This window comes from Sturnira hondurensis, unplaced genomic scaffold (assembly GCF_014824575.4).
Source record: "Sturnira hondurensis isolate 20B ecotype Veracruz unplaced genomic scaffold, ASM1482457v3 Scaffold0023357, whole genome shotgun sequence".
In the NCBI taxonomy this organism is placed as follows: Eukaryota; Metazoa; Chordata; class Mammalia; order Chiroptera; family Phyllostomidae; genus Sturnira; species Sturnira hondurensis.
In genome coordinates, this window is record NW_028095988.1 from 2,283,682 (window position 1) to 2,300,799 (window position 17,118).

The 17,118-nt window shown below is 51.9% G+C and overlaps 1 protein-coding gene across 1 annotated transcript in view; it reads left to right on the top strand.

Moving 5' to 3' along the window:
* BDH1 (3-hydroxybutyrate dehydrogenase 1) overlaps positions 1-16,122 on the top strand; it is a 43,757-nt gene extending 27,635 nt beyond the window's left edge. Inside the window, 5 exon segments of the mRNA XM_037037501.1 lie at positions 7,073-7,214; positions 13,690-13,713; positions 13,716-13,867; positions 15,370-15,726; positions 15,729-16,122. Of these exon segments, the coding sequence (XP_036893396.1) occupies positions 7,073-7,214; positions 13,690-13,713; positions 13,716-13,867; positions 15,370-15,726; positions 15,729-15,818 (765 nt within the window). The 3' untranslated portion in view covers positions 15,819-16,122.
* The last annotated feature ends 996 nt before the right edge of the window (positions 16,123-17,118 follow it).

A 17,118-nucleotide genomic window follows, 5' to 3' on the forward strand; every position in this document is an offset into this window, starting at 1 on the left:
CTGGTTGGATGTTTATTTCTTCCTTCTGGTCCAAACTGTTGATTTGAGTCCTGGTTTCCTTCCCTTCACTGTTGATTCCCTGTAGATTTCTCTTTATTTCACATAATGCAACCTTCGTTGCTGTCTAGGTCTTTTTTTATGCTGTTGAAGTACCCAGTGAGTTCTGGAGCACCCTGATAACCAGTGTTTTGAACTGTGCATCTGATAGTTTGGGTATCTCTTAGTCGCTCAGTTGTATTTTTTCTGGAAATTTGAACTGTTCTTTCATTTGGGCCATTTCTTTTTTTATCTCAGTGTACCTGTTACCTACACCCCTGTTCTTTAAAGGCATGACCTGCTCTGTCACTCTATTGGCCAGGACTTAGTCACATGGCCTTAACTGCTGGGGAGGCTGAGAAATGCAGTGGGTATTCTGAGACAATGTGTGCCCTGTTTAAAGTCAGAGGTTTTACTATGGTAGAAGAAGGAAAGATGGGCATTTGGGACAACTTGCTGCCTCTGCTCAGTGGCTAAGACATTTTTCTTTATTTTGAAGGTAATAGGAACCCAAGGAAGGAATTTTTTAATATTAGATTTAATATCTTAAAAACAATATCTGCTCAATGCAAAAATTTCTATAATATAAAAATGTACAAATAATAAAGTCATTTGCATTGCCGTGGTCTGAACATTTTCTAGATCAGAGAAGAGTTTATTTGTCCTTTTAATTTTTACTTCTTTTATGTTATGAAAGTAATACATATTTGTAATAGAATCAAACAATAAAGTAGATGATGTAAAAAAGTGAAGTCTTTTCAGTTCAATTTCTTGCCCCAAAGTAACTAAAATGCATGTGTGCACATCATTTGTGACTTTTGCTATTATAAACAAAGCCACGTATCTTTGCATAGTTTCATTAGTGATTCTTAGAAAAAGTTCTAGATGTGAAAATGCTAGGTGGAAAGGTTTGTAGACTTTAGATTTTATTTAAATCTGCCCAGTTTTCCCCCAAAAGGCTATACCAATGCCTGCTCCCTCTAACAATGCATGAAGGGACTTGTTTTGGGAGGGATTTGGGGTGTGGGGGTGGCATGGTTGGAGCTGGGTTCTCTGTGTAATGTGGACCTGCCAGCAGACCTGGCAGGAGATGTGAAGCCACAAAATGTTTTGTGTTTTAAAATTCTTTTCTCCATATGTTCAGTACCTGTACCATGGTGCTGGCTTATCCAGTGGTACAAGGGGCTGAACCTGACTCCAGAGTGCAGGGCAGAGGCTGCTCAGTGCTGCAGAGGAAGGAGCCTTGGAGACAGAGTCGGGCCCTTGAGTTCTAGTTCAAGATCAGTCACCAACCCAGGGACTGGCAAACACTCCCCTGAGCCCCAGGCTACTCTTTGTTATAGTGAGAGGGTTGGATTAGGTCATCTTAGGTCGTTCCACTCACTGTCAGCTTGGTGTCTGCCTCTCGACTATTTCAGTGTTGTGATCTATCTTTTCTGGGCAAGAGCTAGAGAAGGCAGAAGTCATTAGGGCTTTAAAAAATGGGGAGATTAGTCTACAGCCTGGTTCTGAGATGTGGAGCCACGTGACAGATTCCAGCTACCTCTGCACCCAGACACTGCGGCCATTGCTTAGAGATTACCCCTCCTCTTGTGCTTCAGATCTCAGTGCCGAAGGCCACCTCAAGGACTTGGCTATAGCAGATGTCTTAACCCTCTTACAGTGCTAACTCTTCACTTTCTACCAGATCATTTTGTAGTGAAGGTGTGTGCCCCACTCCCCACACCCTACGTGTACTGCTGCCCCATTGTTCTGCTCATCTTTGTAGGAAAGCACTCCTGTCAGCTTGTTTGTAGTAGGTGTGTTCACCGTTGTACTTTCAATTTTCTTTCCAACCCACCTGGATTGGGTTTTTGCCTGTACCACTCTGTTCATTCATTCATTCAACAAATATTTGTTGCCTACTTACTGTGAGCTGACAAAATTCTGTGACAATAGTGCATATTGCAATTCAGTGAAAAGTTCATACCTTTGTGGATTTTACATGGTGGGTATAGTGAGGAGATAGGCAAGGGATACAATAAGTAAACTGCTTCTCTGTGGGTTAGTAAATAGCTATGGAGAAAAATAAAGCAGGAAAAGATGGAGGGGTGAATGTGGTAGAGGAGGTGTTCAGTTTTAAAGAGGGTAGAAAGACCTTACCAGGGAGGTGGGGGGGGGGGCTCTGTGGTTGCAGCCAAGTGAGTGAGAGGGAGGGGTGTGAGGTGAGAGCGGCGGGGGTGGGGGACTTGTAGAGGGGAATGTAAGATTTTGTATGAGAGAGGGAACAGATTGCATCTCTCTTCACAGGGAAGCCTTGACAGGCCAAGGTGGTGTGCAATCCCCATCCGGGAGGATAAGCAGGAGTCTCTGTGGTGAGTGGAGGAGGCATGTCCAGGCACTGCCAGTAGTCAGATGCGGTCCTCATGGAAGAAGGGAAGGTGAGCTGGGAAAGGAGGGCAGGACTGGACCAGGAGGGGCTCTGACATGGCTTTTATCAAGGAGGCCAAAGTTTCCCTTTTGCCAGATCCATTGGTCACTTCTCAGACTGTGTCACACTCAACCCATCAGGAGACTTTGCCAAACTGCTGTTCTTTGTAACACTTTATTTCTTGACTTTGTGGGTGCTGCTCCCTTGATTTCTCTCCAACTTTTCTGCTAGCTCCTCCTTATGTTTTTCCTACAATTATTACTATGTCCCAGGCTCTCTTTCCTTCTTATAGTAATTCTAATACATGTGGCAAGATGCTTATATGTGACCTGACTGGCTTGGCTCAGTTGGTTGGGTGTCATTTTGCAGAGTGATAGGTCGCAGGTTTAATTCCCAGTCAGGGAATGTGCCCGGGTTGCTGCCCGGTCTCCAGCTGGGGTGCGTGTGTGAGGCAGCTGATCCATGTATCTCTCTCACATCAATGTTTCTCTCCCCTTCTTTCTCCCTTCTTCTCTCTCTAAAGATAAATAAATACTTTTTTATTAAAAAGATGCTCACATGTAACGCAGGCTGAGTATTGTTGCATCGTGCCCTGAGGTGCTAGATCACTGACAATGATGCTGAGAGACTGTGAGATCTTTCTGCCAGGATCAGCCCATCACCTGCCTCACCATTGTGGTAAATTGAGGTGGAGGATGTGGAGAGATTGAAAAGAGATGTTCATGCGCTGTGATATTTTCCATCAGGTCTCAAGAGAACTCCTTGCAGAGCTTACCATTTGTGCCCTGGAGTCTGAGGCCACAGAATGGAGTGTTATGTTTACCGAAAGAAGTTTAAAGGCCTAAGAAAGAGGCCAGAATGGCTCATCTGGAAGCAGAGCAGAGAGAGCTACACAGGGGAAGGCCTGTCCTACCTGAGCAAGACACCATTGCCCGAACCCCATATGGATGGTGGGGAGAGCTCCTGGAGTCATCTTAAGGGCATCTGCCCAGTGAAACCCCTAGAGGTCCACGTGGCCTGGCCAGGGGGTGCCTCACTGAAGCCCAGGCTGAGGGATGCCCAGCTGGAGGAGGGAAGGGCGCAGGAGTCTCCAGTGGAGGGATCTTCCAGAACCCACCAAAGTGCACCAGGGAGGGAGGGCCAGCCCCAGTGCACCTGCCATCCCAGGGTACCAGCCACAGACGGCAATGTACCACCCTCAGAGGACTACAGTCTTGCTCCCTCGTTTGTCAGCCCCTGGGTTTAACCTGGGAGGGTCTGAGGCAAAGGAATAGGAGAGCAGAAGGAGCTGGAACACAGTGAGAAAGACAACCTCCACCCCTTCTACCTGGTGTCACACACTGGATTCCCACAGTCCTGAAGGTCTGAGACTGGCAAGCTCTTAACTGGATACAAGTTTGAGAGTTTGAGTTTTCAAACCAGGCTGGGCAGGAGTTATTTGATTACCAGACTGAAATGCACACTTTGTTCCAAAACAAGAGGTCCTCTATTATCTGAGAATGAGTGGAAAAGTTATAAGACTTGTCTAAAATTTCATCTGGGGTGGGAAAAAGAGCTTACAGATGAAGTTTAAAGGGAGAGTGTAAGAAGTGGGTTTATCAATAAACTAGTTACTTCGCTACACCAGTACTAATGCAGCAGGACTGAAAGCTTGTCTCTGAGTATCAAGACATGTGGACAAAGATAGAAAGAAACCCTGGAGCCAGGGAGGCACTGTAGCCCGGCAATGTGGCCCATGGCCTGAGGACAGGTGGATCTGGAAGCGAATGAGCCACCATAGTCTGTAGCTCACAGGCTGAGGGCAGTCTCGAAAGGTCTCCTTGGAACAGCCGGGGACAAAATGAGAGGCCCTTTCCCTGTTAAGGTGACTGTCAGGAGCAGGGTGTGGAGCTGCTCAGAGGTAGAGGACTCAGGGGAGTCTGTCAGGTGAGGGTAGGAGGGTAGGATTTCTCTCCTGGGGGCCTGAATGCTGAACCTGAGGCTGTGGGCAGTCTCCTTTGAGAGTAAGCTCTTAGATGCCAAGCTGCCAAGCCAGCTCTTGTGGATGCCCTGACCTGAGGTGAGGGGCTTCCCCTGGGGACTGCAGGAGCATTGGCTTCGTGCACGCTAGAGGCCCAGGGAGCGGTCAGGGGTGGCGTCTGGAGTTGCTGAAGATGGCAGCGGGCTTAGCCAAATCCGGGAAGAGCGACAGACACTCAGGTGCTTCCTGTGCATCCCAGCTGGACTCTCTCCTATTGGAAGCAGACATCAGCACTCCTTTGAGGTCTCAGATTTCTTGGGCTCAGCTCTGAAGAGCATTTGAGGAGCCATGGTATGAAGACTGGATTAAAACAAGATGCGTTTTCCTGGTGCCTGTGTGCTGTGTGTGGAAAAGAGCGGTGCCTGCGGCCCCAGCCCCTCCAGCCTTGAAGATGGCAGGCGAGGGAATTCTTCTCCGTGAGCCCTCCGTGGGAATGGCAGCAGAAAGTCCCGGCCTGTCTGTCCTGTGGATGGAACACCTGCCGTGTCATTTGGGAAGGTTGGCACATCCAAGTCTTCCAGAGCCAAGCCTTGCGTGAACCAAGCCCCACAACCGGCTGCTGTGTACAGAGGCGATTCTGGGAGTGACTGCCATTCCTAGTGCCAGATTGGGACTCAGGAGCCATGTGTGTTGTGTCTGCAGTAGGGCCACTGGAGTGGGGGCACGGGGAGCTCCCCGGAAAGGACAACAATTTAGGAGTGGAAGCTACCCTGACTTCCTGTCTGATGCCCAGGTGTTCTCCGCACCATGTTCCTCACCCTGCCCCAACCCCCACCCCCACCCTCAGTGTCTGAACACCTCCTAGGCAGTCCATGCCACCTCTGGACTGTGACAGACACTCGTCATTTTGAGCTGAATTTGACTTCTTAGCCCTGGGTCTGTTTTCTGGGCTGCGTAGGACAGGTCAGTTCCCTTGTCACCATGTTCTCCCTGAATTCTCTCTCCAGAATGATTATCTCTATCACCTTTGGCCCCATTGGACACGGTCCCTTCACTGTTCTCTTCTGACTTCTTCTGACAGTGCATCCCTCTGACATTGAACTCCAGTCCTGGGGTTCAGGTCCTCTGGTTCAAACTGCTTATGCAAGACTCCACCTTACCCACAGAGAACTTTCCGCTGACATATTGACCACCTACTCTATCCCTTGCTTTAGTACCAATTGTACATGCCCTGGGCAAGCCCTGGTCTGAGAGTAGGCCATCCTCTGACCACTTTATCCTCCGTAGCGATCCTATCCTCTTGTAAGATCCACTACTGTCCCATCACCATTGAGGAAATCACTACCAATTATATTATGACTGCCAGTGTGTCATTTTCACATTGTGTGTAGCTCATCCCTATTGTGAAAAAATATGTCATAGAAGAGATGAAATATGATAATACAAACTGCCTCATGATGTGAGTGAGGACTAATGAGAAAATGCATGTCAAGTGCTTAGCACAATGTGAAGTGCAGTAAACACTCAGCAAATGCCACCTGCTTTCAGGTGAACTCTCCTGCAGCTCACCACACGGTCTCTGCCCACCTCTCTGGCCTCACACCCCACAGCTGCCTCAGGGGCCCCTGTCCGGAGCTGTCACTGCCTTTGGAAAGCCTTGCCTGCCCACCCCACCTTCTCTGCAGCCCCCCACCTTACACAAGGTTTCCTGCAGCAAATACTCCTTGTGCGGTTTGCTTACTCATCTGCCGCCTTCCCTACAATGTGGATTTTTGAGAACAGGCACTGTTACTTATTTCTGCATCCCCAGGACTTAGCACAGTGCTGGAATGTGATAGCGGCCCAAGACATGTTTGCTGAGTGAGTGATACTTTTCTCCTGTGTAATATTACCTGAATTTGCATAGTGCTTTAATACTTAGCAGGCTTTGAAAAAAACAGTTTCCTCATTCCATGAACCTGAGCAAATCAGGACAGGTGGCAATGTGCTTATGACTGACTGAATCTGGAAAAACCGGGCACCTGTTAAAGGACGCACCTGAGTGTACAGAGCCTGGTTAGTGACCGAGCCGGCAGCAGAGCCTGGCTCTGGCAGGCGACAGGCCCTTGGCTTAGAACAGAGGTGGCAGACTCACAGCCTGCTGGGCACACGCGGCCTGTGGATGTGCTTTGGCCCAAGTATCGTTTTCTTTTTTTTTTTTTGGAGAACACAAATAAGCTGTGAACACTTAAAAAATTAAGAGATTTTACACAGAAATTTCAGTCACAAGCATCTGTTAACCCTGAGCTTGCATGCACAAGTGGACAAGAGCTGGCAGGGGCTGAGAGGTGAGACTTGTGCTCCAGTCCTAAGTATCACCTTCTCACCCTGTGACACCCACATGTCTGGAACTGGTAGGTATTTAATTTGTGACCTCTGCTTAGAGAAATGGTCCTGCCAGTGAGGACTTAGGGGCTCATAGTTATGTCTATGGCACTTCGTTTGGTGGTTGGTACAGCTTCAGCCACCCCCGCAACTGGAGGAGCAGGCAAAGTGGGCCTCTAGGGACCACTGCCTCAGTCGCTGGTAGCTCTGGCTTCAGCAGGAACGTGGGGCCAGCTCCCTGCCTTGGCCCTTGTCCTCGGCCTGGAGGTAGGGGGGTGAAGCAGCTTCTGTCTCCTCCTCAGGACAAAGGGGATGTTGGAGCCAGGCAACTGGACAGCTTGAAGGGCGATTGACTGAGAACTGTTCAGCTCAATGTCTGCAAAAGCGAGGAGGTGGAGAAAATGGTGGAGATTGTCCGCACAAGCCTGGAGGACCCTGAGAAAGGTGGGGGGCGCCTTGGGGCAGTGAGGTGCTGCACAGGAGCCCTTTCTAAACACCACCCTCTGTTGGCAGGTTTCCTGCCAAAGACCACTGTCTTTACTGTTCGAACTCCTGTGCAATAGGTTAAATGACACACACTTTGCAACCAGGCAACGTGAAATAAAGCCAAAGGTGATTTCAGAGTCTACAAGATTGATGAATGGATGTGCTGGTTCAGGTCAGCTTGGCCCATGCACACAGAATGCCCACACAGAGCCCAGTGCTGGGCCTATGGGTCGGGAACACAAAGGTGGCCAAGACATAGTCCCTGACCTTGAGAACGTCACGATCCATTGGGGGACTAAACCAGGTGATCTCCAGGTCCCCTCTTGGGGAGCAGCATAGGACAGAGGGACTGAACACCTCAGGGTGAGCTGGAAAAGGGGTCAGTTAGGTCAGACTGTGGCAGAGTGCTGGCAAGGGTGTTCCAGGAGGAGGGGAGCCCATGAGTAATGGTGGGAAGCACACGAGCTGTGGCAGGGGCTACAAGTCAGGGGTCAAGTCTGGTGAAGCTGATCACAGCAAATTAGGTTGGGAGGGAACTTGTCCCCAGGGCCTGGGGTGCCAGGCATGGGAAGTAGCCACTCTCTTGAGGGCAGTGGGGCCACTGAAGGGGATTTCCTGAAGGGAATGACCTGGTCAGACTCGTGAAAGCTAGCTCTGGGGGCTGTGCTGACAGTGCGGAGTGGGTTTAAAGGGACAATACAGGTACAAGAGTCCTGAACGAGGGCAGTGCGTACTGGGAAAGGGGAGGGTCAGATGCAAGTACTGAGAAGACATAGCTGACTGGACTTGGTGACTGGTGCATATGAGGATGAGGGAGAGACAAGAGGGCTCTGTCCTGGACACATGGTACCCCCGCATGGAGAGTCAAGGGATGTGGAGACGCTAAAGTGCCCAAGGAACACCCTGGGGGGAGTATCTGGGCTGGATATCAGGTGTCCAAGGTTGGAAGCAAGACTAGGAAGGGGGGAGATGCAAGGAGGGTCTCCTGGGGAACATGAGCAATTAGGTACCAGAGAAGGGGAAGAGACAACTGTCAGAGAGGTTGGGGAAGAGCCCCAGAAGCCAAAGGGGCAGAAAGTTTGGGAGGCAGTAGGCAACATGGGCACAGGCTAAAGAGTTTCCATAACACAATGACTCTAGTGTCCTCCCAGTTCAGCCGGTGGAGAACCCTGGTGGGCGGGGCTCTATTGTGCCTCAGAGGGGAGGGGGCGCCATTCATGGAGAACGCAGCAGCGTAGATGGTACGGCCTGGGGAAGCCAGTTTGGCCTGCTGACTTCATCTACGACATCTACCTTTGAGCTTCCGGTGGAAATAGGATGCCTGATTCAGCTCTCTGCTTTCCCCAGAATGGGGTGGGGGTGGGGACAGCTCTCCTGAGCAGTGACCTCAGTTGCTGGCAGTGGGGAGGGCAAAGGGTGTGGTGACCAGGCCCTGTGCTGGGCACTGTCAGCCAGGTGGGCCTGCTGTTGTTCCCAGCACCTACCTTAGCAGCTCCTGTGCTGTGTGGCTATTAAAGAAGCTGTTGCTCCGGTGGCCAGCCTGTCACTGATGTGTCAGCCCAGGGCCATCCCCACCCCACAGCAGGCATCCCCAGGCCTCTCTGTGCTCTAAGGGGAGGTCTGTGACTTCCAGAATATCTGTTTAGCAGTTGCCAGGCAGCCCAGGGCTCCTCACCCATTAAGAAAGTCTGGGTGGGAAACCCACTGGGATGATTACCAGTGCAGACAATGCAGCTTGCTTCGCCCCCTCTTCGTGGTAAATCCTTCTCCTCTCCGCCTTCCCTGGCAGCTGGGTTGCTGCTGCCTTCATAAACTACTAGGCGGGGAAACAGCTGCAGCCAGCACCATAAAGCCGCCTCCTCTTGGCCTGTGGGTTTGTAGTGGTTTAAAATGCCAGTGTAAAGGAATCATCGCTGTGGAACTGAGCACAGCGTGGAGTTGCACCAAGTCTGGGGGCTGCTCAGGGCTCTGGCCCTTGTCGCCTCCTGCCAGGGCAGAACTGCCTCCACTCCCTGCGTAGGTTCGAGCAGACAGCCTAACCAGCAAGAGCAGAGTGAATCGGGACCCACGAGGGCCAGGCACCCAAACCACTGTCCTGGGATGGTGCTCAAACCCCAGCACCACCCTGATGCAAAACCCTTCCCTGATGCTTTTTCCGCATGACCTGTTCCAATGGGGGCTGGTCAACCATTCACCATGAGCTTACTTAACCAAAACTGCATTTGGGGGGAAAAGATTGGAAGGTTTCTAGGTCTGGAAAGAAAATAAATGTGAGGTATCTGTTTGTACAGGTCTCCCCCTCCCCGCTCCCCTTCTCCCTCCCTCCCCGCTGTCCCCTGCCTCTTTCTTTCCCAGGGCTGTCTTCCTGGTGGGTAAAGCAGCTCTAATTCTCCCCTTCTCTGGCAGTACTGTCTCTGAACTCCAGGTGGCACCCCCCCAAGAGTTTTCAGACCAGTTCATGGTTCTTAAAGGGGTGGCAGCTTCAGACTCAGCCTCTGCTGGAGCAGGAAGCTCCCAGGAGACAAGTGGAGGGCACCTTTTGATGGCAGGTTTGGTGCCCTTCACCCTGGCTCAACGGAACTGTTGCCGCCAAAGCCAGGGCAGCCAGTCTCAGGGGTGAGATGAAGGGGTTTTCTGCTACAGCTGTGAGCCAGCTGCCACTAGTCCCTTTGCCCCCCAGCAGGACTCCGAGGGACTGGACATCTGGAGCATGTGACTCCCACCCCAGGAAAAGGCTGAGTAAGTGGGCCTACTAGCAGGCTGTTGGCTCAGCCTCACTAGGCTATGGGTATTGGATCTGCTGTGATCCGATCTGTGATCCGATCTTGAAACCAGTCACCCGGCAGTCAGTAAATGTTGACGGAGTACCTGCTGAGCACCAGAGGTTTGACCTGGCAGAGGGGTTAGCAGTTGGACACCAGCCAAAAGGAAGCTGGCAGCTCATGGCAGAACCTGTGAGGAACTGTGGTAGGTAGCACAGGGACCTTGTGCCAAGGGAAGACCATGTTGTCTGGGATACCCTTGGTCTGGGAGCGAGAAGACTGGCTTTTCTCTGAGGTTCACCTCTCACTAGAAGTGTAACCTTGGGATTGTGTATTCACCTGTGTGGGCCTCTGCTTGCCCATCTGTGAAGTGGGGAAGGTGCTTTGCTAGCCATCCAGGACTCCTACCTAGACCTGTCTGCTCTCTCAAGCTGAGGAGTGGGGACGCTGCACAGAGCCAGGAAGCAGCAGAGGCAGGAGGGGCTATGATGTCAGGGAGCAGCAGGCTGGCAGGGCTTCATGAAGGAGGACCACTTGAAGGGGAGTGGGTGAGAAAAGCCTGGAAAGACTTGACGTGCTCTGCCGTGGCAGGGAGCCTCCGGAGCAGGACGTGGCTGGCACAGGCACCTCCGATTAGAGAGGTTGGATCAGGGTGGAGGTGGAGAAGAGGCTGAGACAGGGAGACACAGGAGAAACTTCTCCTGCGATGCAGGAGGGAGATATAGCAGGACCCAACCCATGCCATGGAGACAGGAAAGAAGACATCGGTTCTGGTGACACCACAGAGGAAGCCAACAGCAGCATAAGGGCTGTGTCCTCACACAGGCCTGGATCCACATTCTGTCCTGTCCCCTCACTGTCGGTGACATGAGCGGGGCACCTCACCTCTCTGAGCCTCAGCTGCTTCGTTCAGACATCGGACAATTTAATATCTGCTTTATAGTTTGGTGGTGAGGATCAGGTGAATTAACAGATGTAAAATGTTTAGGTCAGGGCCTGGCAGCTGCCCTTTTGATCTTTATCAGTGATGTTAACAGTACTCATTAGACGGGAGGAGAAACGAAGGAGCTGGAGGAGTCAGAAATGAAAGTGGAACTATGAACAAGGAGGAAGAGCGGGGTTGGGCAGCTAGGAACTTGAAATACTGGTATGGTTAGGGTGTGCTGGGGAGCGGTGGGACATTCGGGTGAAACCGACTGTCAGGAAGAGGAGACTGGGGTTAGGAGAGAGCCGTGTCTCCGAGGGGTACATGGGGCCCCTCCACAGAGGAGCGAGGGGGCCACTGCAGGAACTTAGCTGTCACCCAGACCAGCAGGGATGTCATGGGTTTACTCAGAATGTTGGCCAAGGACTCGGGCGAGCTCCTGGGCCCACACACTGTCACTACTGATCAAGGCCACGGAGCTGTCATCCAGGAGCAATGTGCTTTCACAGGTCAAGTGCAGTTAAACTTTTTTAGATGTCAGTGTCAGCTGTAAATAATGTTAGATGGAAAAAAGATGACTTATTTTGGGTTGTGTGATATCGTCCCATACAAATGGAACACAAAGCATCTGGAAGACTCCATGAACATAAAGAGAACGGGGCTGCCTGAGCCCCCAGAGTGATTTCAGAGGAGGCAGTCTAGGACCAGACACCTGCGTCTTGGTGGGGCCGGCAGGAGGAAGGCGGCGAGGAAGGCGGAGGAGACTTGTGGGTTTTGTTAACGTCAAGGGAGGAGTGAGCATCAGGAACGGTGAGCAGTACTCACACTGTGGAGAAGCTGAGAGCCAGGACAGAGTTTGGTGTCCTTAGCTTGCAGGTGTCCTTAGCTTGCAGCACCCTGGGTCGCCAGGGCAGTGGTAGGCTGGGACCCAGGGTGCCCGTGAAGTGGGACACTGGCGAGCTAGTTTGTGTTCTCAGAAGCCTGGCTGCTGAGGGACAGGGAGCAGATGCCTGAGGGAGCAGCATGGTTACGAGAAGGCTCTTCAGGATGTGGAGACATTGTATTTGCGTTCACCCGACAACCATTTATTAAGCACCTAATGTGTGCAACGTTGAAGGGAAGGAGATGGGGGCGATGGAAGAGTTCAAGTTGCAGAAAGGAGGAGGACTGACAGCTTACCATTAGGAAGGTGGAGGGTAAAGGGTCAGCCTCCCCAAGTGGTGAGAGATGCTTCCTAGAAGGGGGTGGGAGGATGACCGGGAATTATGCAGGGCTGGGCTGCAGCTGTGGGGCTTGTCGTGGCTGAGTCAGTGCAAGGTCCCCAGTGAAGTCTGAGAACAGGCTTTAGCACTTGCTGGGGAGTGGGAGTGAGAACTCCACGAGCACTATATTAACCAGCAATTTCCTTTCCCTAATAAATGTCCTTAACTTTCTGTAATTGAAGGAGAAGACACCAGAGGTCAGTTGACAAGGCTTTAATTTGGGTAACACGGAAGGGAAGCAGCTTGAGACCAATTACTCTGTCATTTACACAAAGTCCGTGATTAACTCAGAAGCAAGCCGGCCAGAGTTCCCGGAGACAGCCCCTGGGAGGGCAGCCCTGCGCTGAGGCCGCTGCACCGAGATAGGGGCTTTCATGGGTGCTAGAGACTGAACCCTGAGGGTCTCCACACCAAAGTGGCAGGGCCCTGTTCTGTCCTGAGGCTCTGGCCTGTTCTGTCCTTGCATCCCAAAAAAACAAACTCAAAGGGGGCCCTGTAAAACATGGCTGCCTCCTCACCGCCACTTTCCCCAACTAGCTTCTGCTTCTAACTTACTGGGCACACTGAAGCCAGTCTTTTCCCCTCAGGGCCTCTGTGTCCCAAGTTGTAAGATTAGTTATCAGACTAAGCGGCCTCTAAGGAGCCTTCTAGCACCAGTGTTCTGTGTCTGTAAAAGCCAGCTGCCCCTTTGCTGGTCTTACTGGAAACAGTCAACCCAGGTATATTTGGAGAACATGCATTTGCTCTGACCCTGTGCTCAGCCCCACAGGACCACACAAGTCTGAGGCATGTTGTGTACCTGCCAAGACCAGGTGAATACAGACAAGTTAATGATGAACAGGTTACTGGATCACAGGGGCTCACCACATGATAACCAGCAACAGGGCATGGTTCGAAGAAGGGAGGTCAGAGCAGGGAATCACCGTTAGGTGGATCTCAGGGTGAGGCAGGATTGGGGCCAAACCTGAGATCAAGGCTTGGCTGAGCCTCTTACTTGCTATGTGACTTTGGACACTGGGTCAGTTCTCTGGTCTTCCAGAAGAGCTTGGCCTGAAAGGCTCCCGAGTGTCCCCTGGCCTCTGGCAAGAGGGAAAATGCCAGCGAAGGTTCGGAGGCAGGGATAACACAGCTGCCTGGGCGGGGAGCGTGGTGCTGAGCCTGTGGGGCTGGAATAGAGGGGGAGTGTGTGAGGTGAGGGGGGGCTCCAGGCTAGGGGCACCGGCAGGCCTGGTCATGATGGGCCCAGAGGCTCAGTTAAGGAGGAGAAAAGATAAGGATTGGACCAGCTAGACCAAGGGAGGGTTACAGCCAGCACTGTCTGTCTCCTGGTTTTTTTTGGTGATTCTAGAAGGTGTCCCCACAGCCTTGGGAACAAAGCTGGCAAGTCATGGGGAAAAAGGATGAAAGTGGGGAGGAAAGCGGGCAGCGGGCTGATGGGTGACGGAGCACGTGTGGTGACCTCAGCTCTGCACCCTCCCATCCAGGCCTGTGGGGCCTGGTTAACAATGCAGCATCTCAGCGTTTCGGGAGGTGGAGTTCACCAGCATGGAGACCTACAAGGAGGTGGCAGAAGTGAACCTCTGGGGCACAGTGAGGGTAACAAAATCCTTTCTCCCCCTCATCCAAAGGGCCAAAGGTGAGTTGGAAAGGGACCTCCCTTCTGCCCCCTGGACCTGCCCCACAATTTCATCTTGGCTCAGAATGGAAGTAGGTCTCAGCAGCTCTAATACCTCAGCCTAGTGAGGCTGAGCACATGACTCCCAGGGGCCGGTGGGATCTATGGGTGGTGGTGAGTGGAGGAGCTGTTGCCTGGCGGGCAGAAAGGGATGTGTGGTTTTCATAAGGTATTTCAGATTCTCCCTGGCTGGTGTGGATCAGTGGTTGAGTGCTGGCCGGCAATTCAAAGGGTCACCAGTCCAATTCCCAGTCAAGGCATAGGACTGGGTTGCGGACCAGGTCCCCAGTAGGGGGTATGCAAGAGGCAACCACACATTGATGTTTCTCTCCCTCTCTTTCTCCCTCCCTTCCCCTCTCTAAAAAATAAAATCTTAAAAAGAAGGTATTTCAGGTGAAAGGCAAGCAATGCAGCCTATGAGAGGCAGTCTATGCAGCAAAGGATCCTACTCTGGGAACCTAATCTAGAGAAATAACCAACCTTATGTACAGAGCTTTATATATCATATCATAGTATCAGTAAGGGTATGGTTAGGTGAATATTGGTATGACCATTCTAGTGTTACTATGCACACTTTAAAAAAATGAGACAATTAGGCTAACAAGTAAAAAATAATGAGATTAGAAATTTGGAGAGCACAAAATGCCCAAACCATGTGAGGCAGCCAAATGTAACCAAACCACCTAAGAAGTCACTAATTCGATGCTCTCCCTAGAACAACCAATATGGCAGCAAGAAGGGGAGATCCACGTGATCACTCCCAAGGTCCCAGCAATGATGGCATGAACCCACAGGGGCTAAGGATTTTAGAAGAACCCTTCCGTGACTTTCAGCTTAAAGGTTTCTGAAAGGAGACTCTCACAGGGCCCTGGATAGGCTGTGCCTTTACTTCCTGGGCGCACACCTAGGGTAAGCAGGTCCCAGGTCTGCCTGGGCTGTCTGTCTGGATGGCCTGGACCTGTGGGAGGGCTGCTTGGAGTCATGGCTCTTGCCCAGTGCCTGAGATGCTGCACACATGCCCTAGTCCTGAAGACAGCTTCCGAACCCTGCCCCTGCCCTTGCCCCTCCCTGCTGGCTGAGAGAGCGCTGCCAGGTGATAACATTTTGGGGGGAAGATACAATGGGAGGGGTGAGGCACAGCTTAGTCGTGTGTTGGGCATTATCCTGTGCCCTCCTGGAATGCAGGCCTGTTCCCGCTCCCTTCTCCTCCCCTGTTCTGCCCAGTACAGCTGGCCACCTGGAAAATATCAGGAACGTTGATGCTGATGTGTGGGCCTGAGCTGGCCTTGAGGATGAAGGAGAAGGCCCCCTGACCTTGGGTGGTGCAGAAGGCCAGGCCCTCACCACATAAATATCAAGGGCCAGGAGACCAGGGTCTAGCCAGGTCTCTAGAAACATGCCAGGCACCGGCCCCCTGCCCCACCAGGCAGTGCCTTCGGGGCAGGTGCTTGCTGTCTTCCTTCGTGGGCCGCATCCTCAACATCAGCAGCGTGCTGGGCGCGTGGCCCACCCAGCCCGCTCCGCATACTGCATCACCCAGCTCGGGGCAGAGGCTTTCTCTGACCGCCTGCACTATGAGATGCATCCTCTGGGTGTGAAGGTCTGTGTGGTGGAACCTGGCAACTTCATTGCTGCCACAAGCCTCTAGAGCCCCGAGCGCATCCAGGCCATTGCCAATAAGTTGTGGGACGAGCCGCCTGAGGTGGTGCGCAAGGACTACGACAAGAAGTACTTTGATGAGAAGACCGCCGCCGTGCAGACCTACTGCAACAGTGGCTCCACTGACCTGTCCCCTGTTATCAACGCTGTCACCCACGCCCTGACTGCTGCCAAGCCTTATACACCTGCTACCACCCCGTGGACTACCACAGGTGGCTGCAAATTCAGGTCATGACCCCCTTGCCTGGGGCGATCTCCGACAGGATCTATAGACACTGAGGAGTTTCCAGCTGGCCTCTGCCGGAGCCCTGGTGGGAGGGGCGAGAAGGGAGGGAGGAAGGAGCTGGTACAGAGACTTCTTCATTACCCACTGGTGGGTAATCCACCGTCCCTGGAGGACCCCACTACCAGTTTTAGTGTCAGCCAAGGGGTAGCCAGCCCAGGCCTCCTCGGTGTGGTTGCAGAATGATGGGCAGGGCCCCTGTACCTCAGGGCAAACATGTTGTATCTATCTTTCTGAAGATGATTTCATACAAAGATTTTTGGGAAATATCTTTATATTAAAAGCAGATTTATTATAAAATAGAATCCAAATCCTTTACATTTTTAAGCCAAAATCCCCATTCAAAAAATTTATCTCGTTTGATCCTTGAGCCAACCTCATGAGTAAGGGAACAGATTTTTTTTCTTTTGTATGCAATGAATTTGTAGCCCGAATTGGATACATGAATAATCTTTTTATTGCTTATGAATGGTCCAAGCCATGTGTTCCTGTCCGTGCTGTAGCATTGCTTCACATGTTGTGTTACAGGGCGCTCTGGATCCAGCCGAGTCTCCTCTGAGAGTTCCATGGCCTCGCCCGAGCCTTACTTGCTGCGTGCCCATCACCCACCTCTGCATGTGTGTGGTGCTGGTGTGTGTGGCCAGAGCCGGCAATTCAGAACTGTGTCGAGGGGACACAGTGGGGACATTGTGAAGATTTCTATTTGCAGATTCTCCAACCTCTTAAGACTTAGGACAGACTTGTGGAGGTGCTCTTTGGCTGAGAGAGTGGTTTCTGGGTTGAGTCTGCTTAGTTTTGCATGGGGTGGAAGCTCCGTTCGTGGGGCACCCTTGGCAGGAGCTGTGGTACAAAGGCCAGACGCTGGCACCTTCTCCTCCAGGTGTGGGTCTGGAGTCTCTTCCTGTCTCGCATGGTGCTCACACTCACACACATTCACACACATGTTGTTCTGTAGAACAACATGGCCATGTTGATGGCCATGGTTGATGGCTTGCCTTCCTGCTGTGGCCTTATTTTTAATTAGGAAGCAAGGTCACTGAGAGGCAGAGTCTGTGTCATCACTTCTAGGGTTTGGGTTTGAAGGCTGCTGTCCTTGAAATTTTTCAGGGTCTGGATGTTTGGACCAAAACTGGGCACTACCCTCCTCCAGGTGGCTTGCAGCCCTAGGATGGGCTCCTGAGTGCTCACTCCCACAAAAAATGGGCCCTTCCACTCTCCTTGGGACGGCCAGGCCTGCCGCTAGAGGGCCCGCTGCCTCTGCAGCCTCTGCTCCCCGCTGGGAGCTTCCACTCAAGC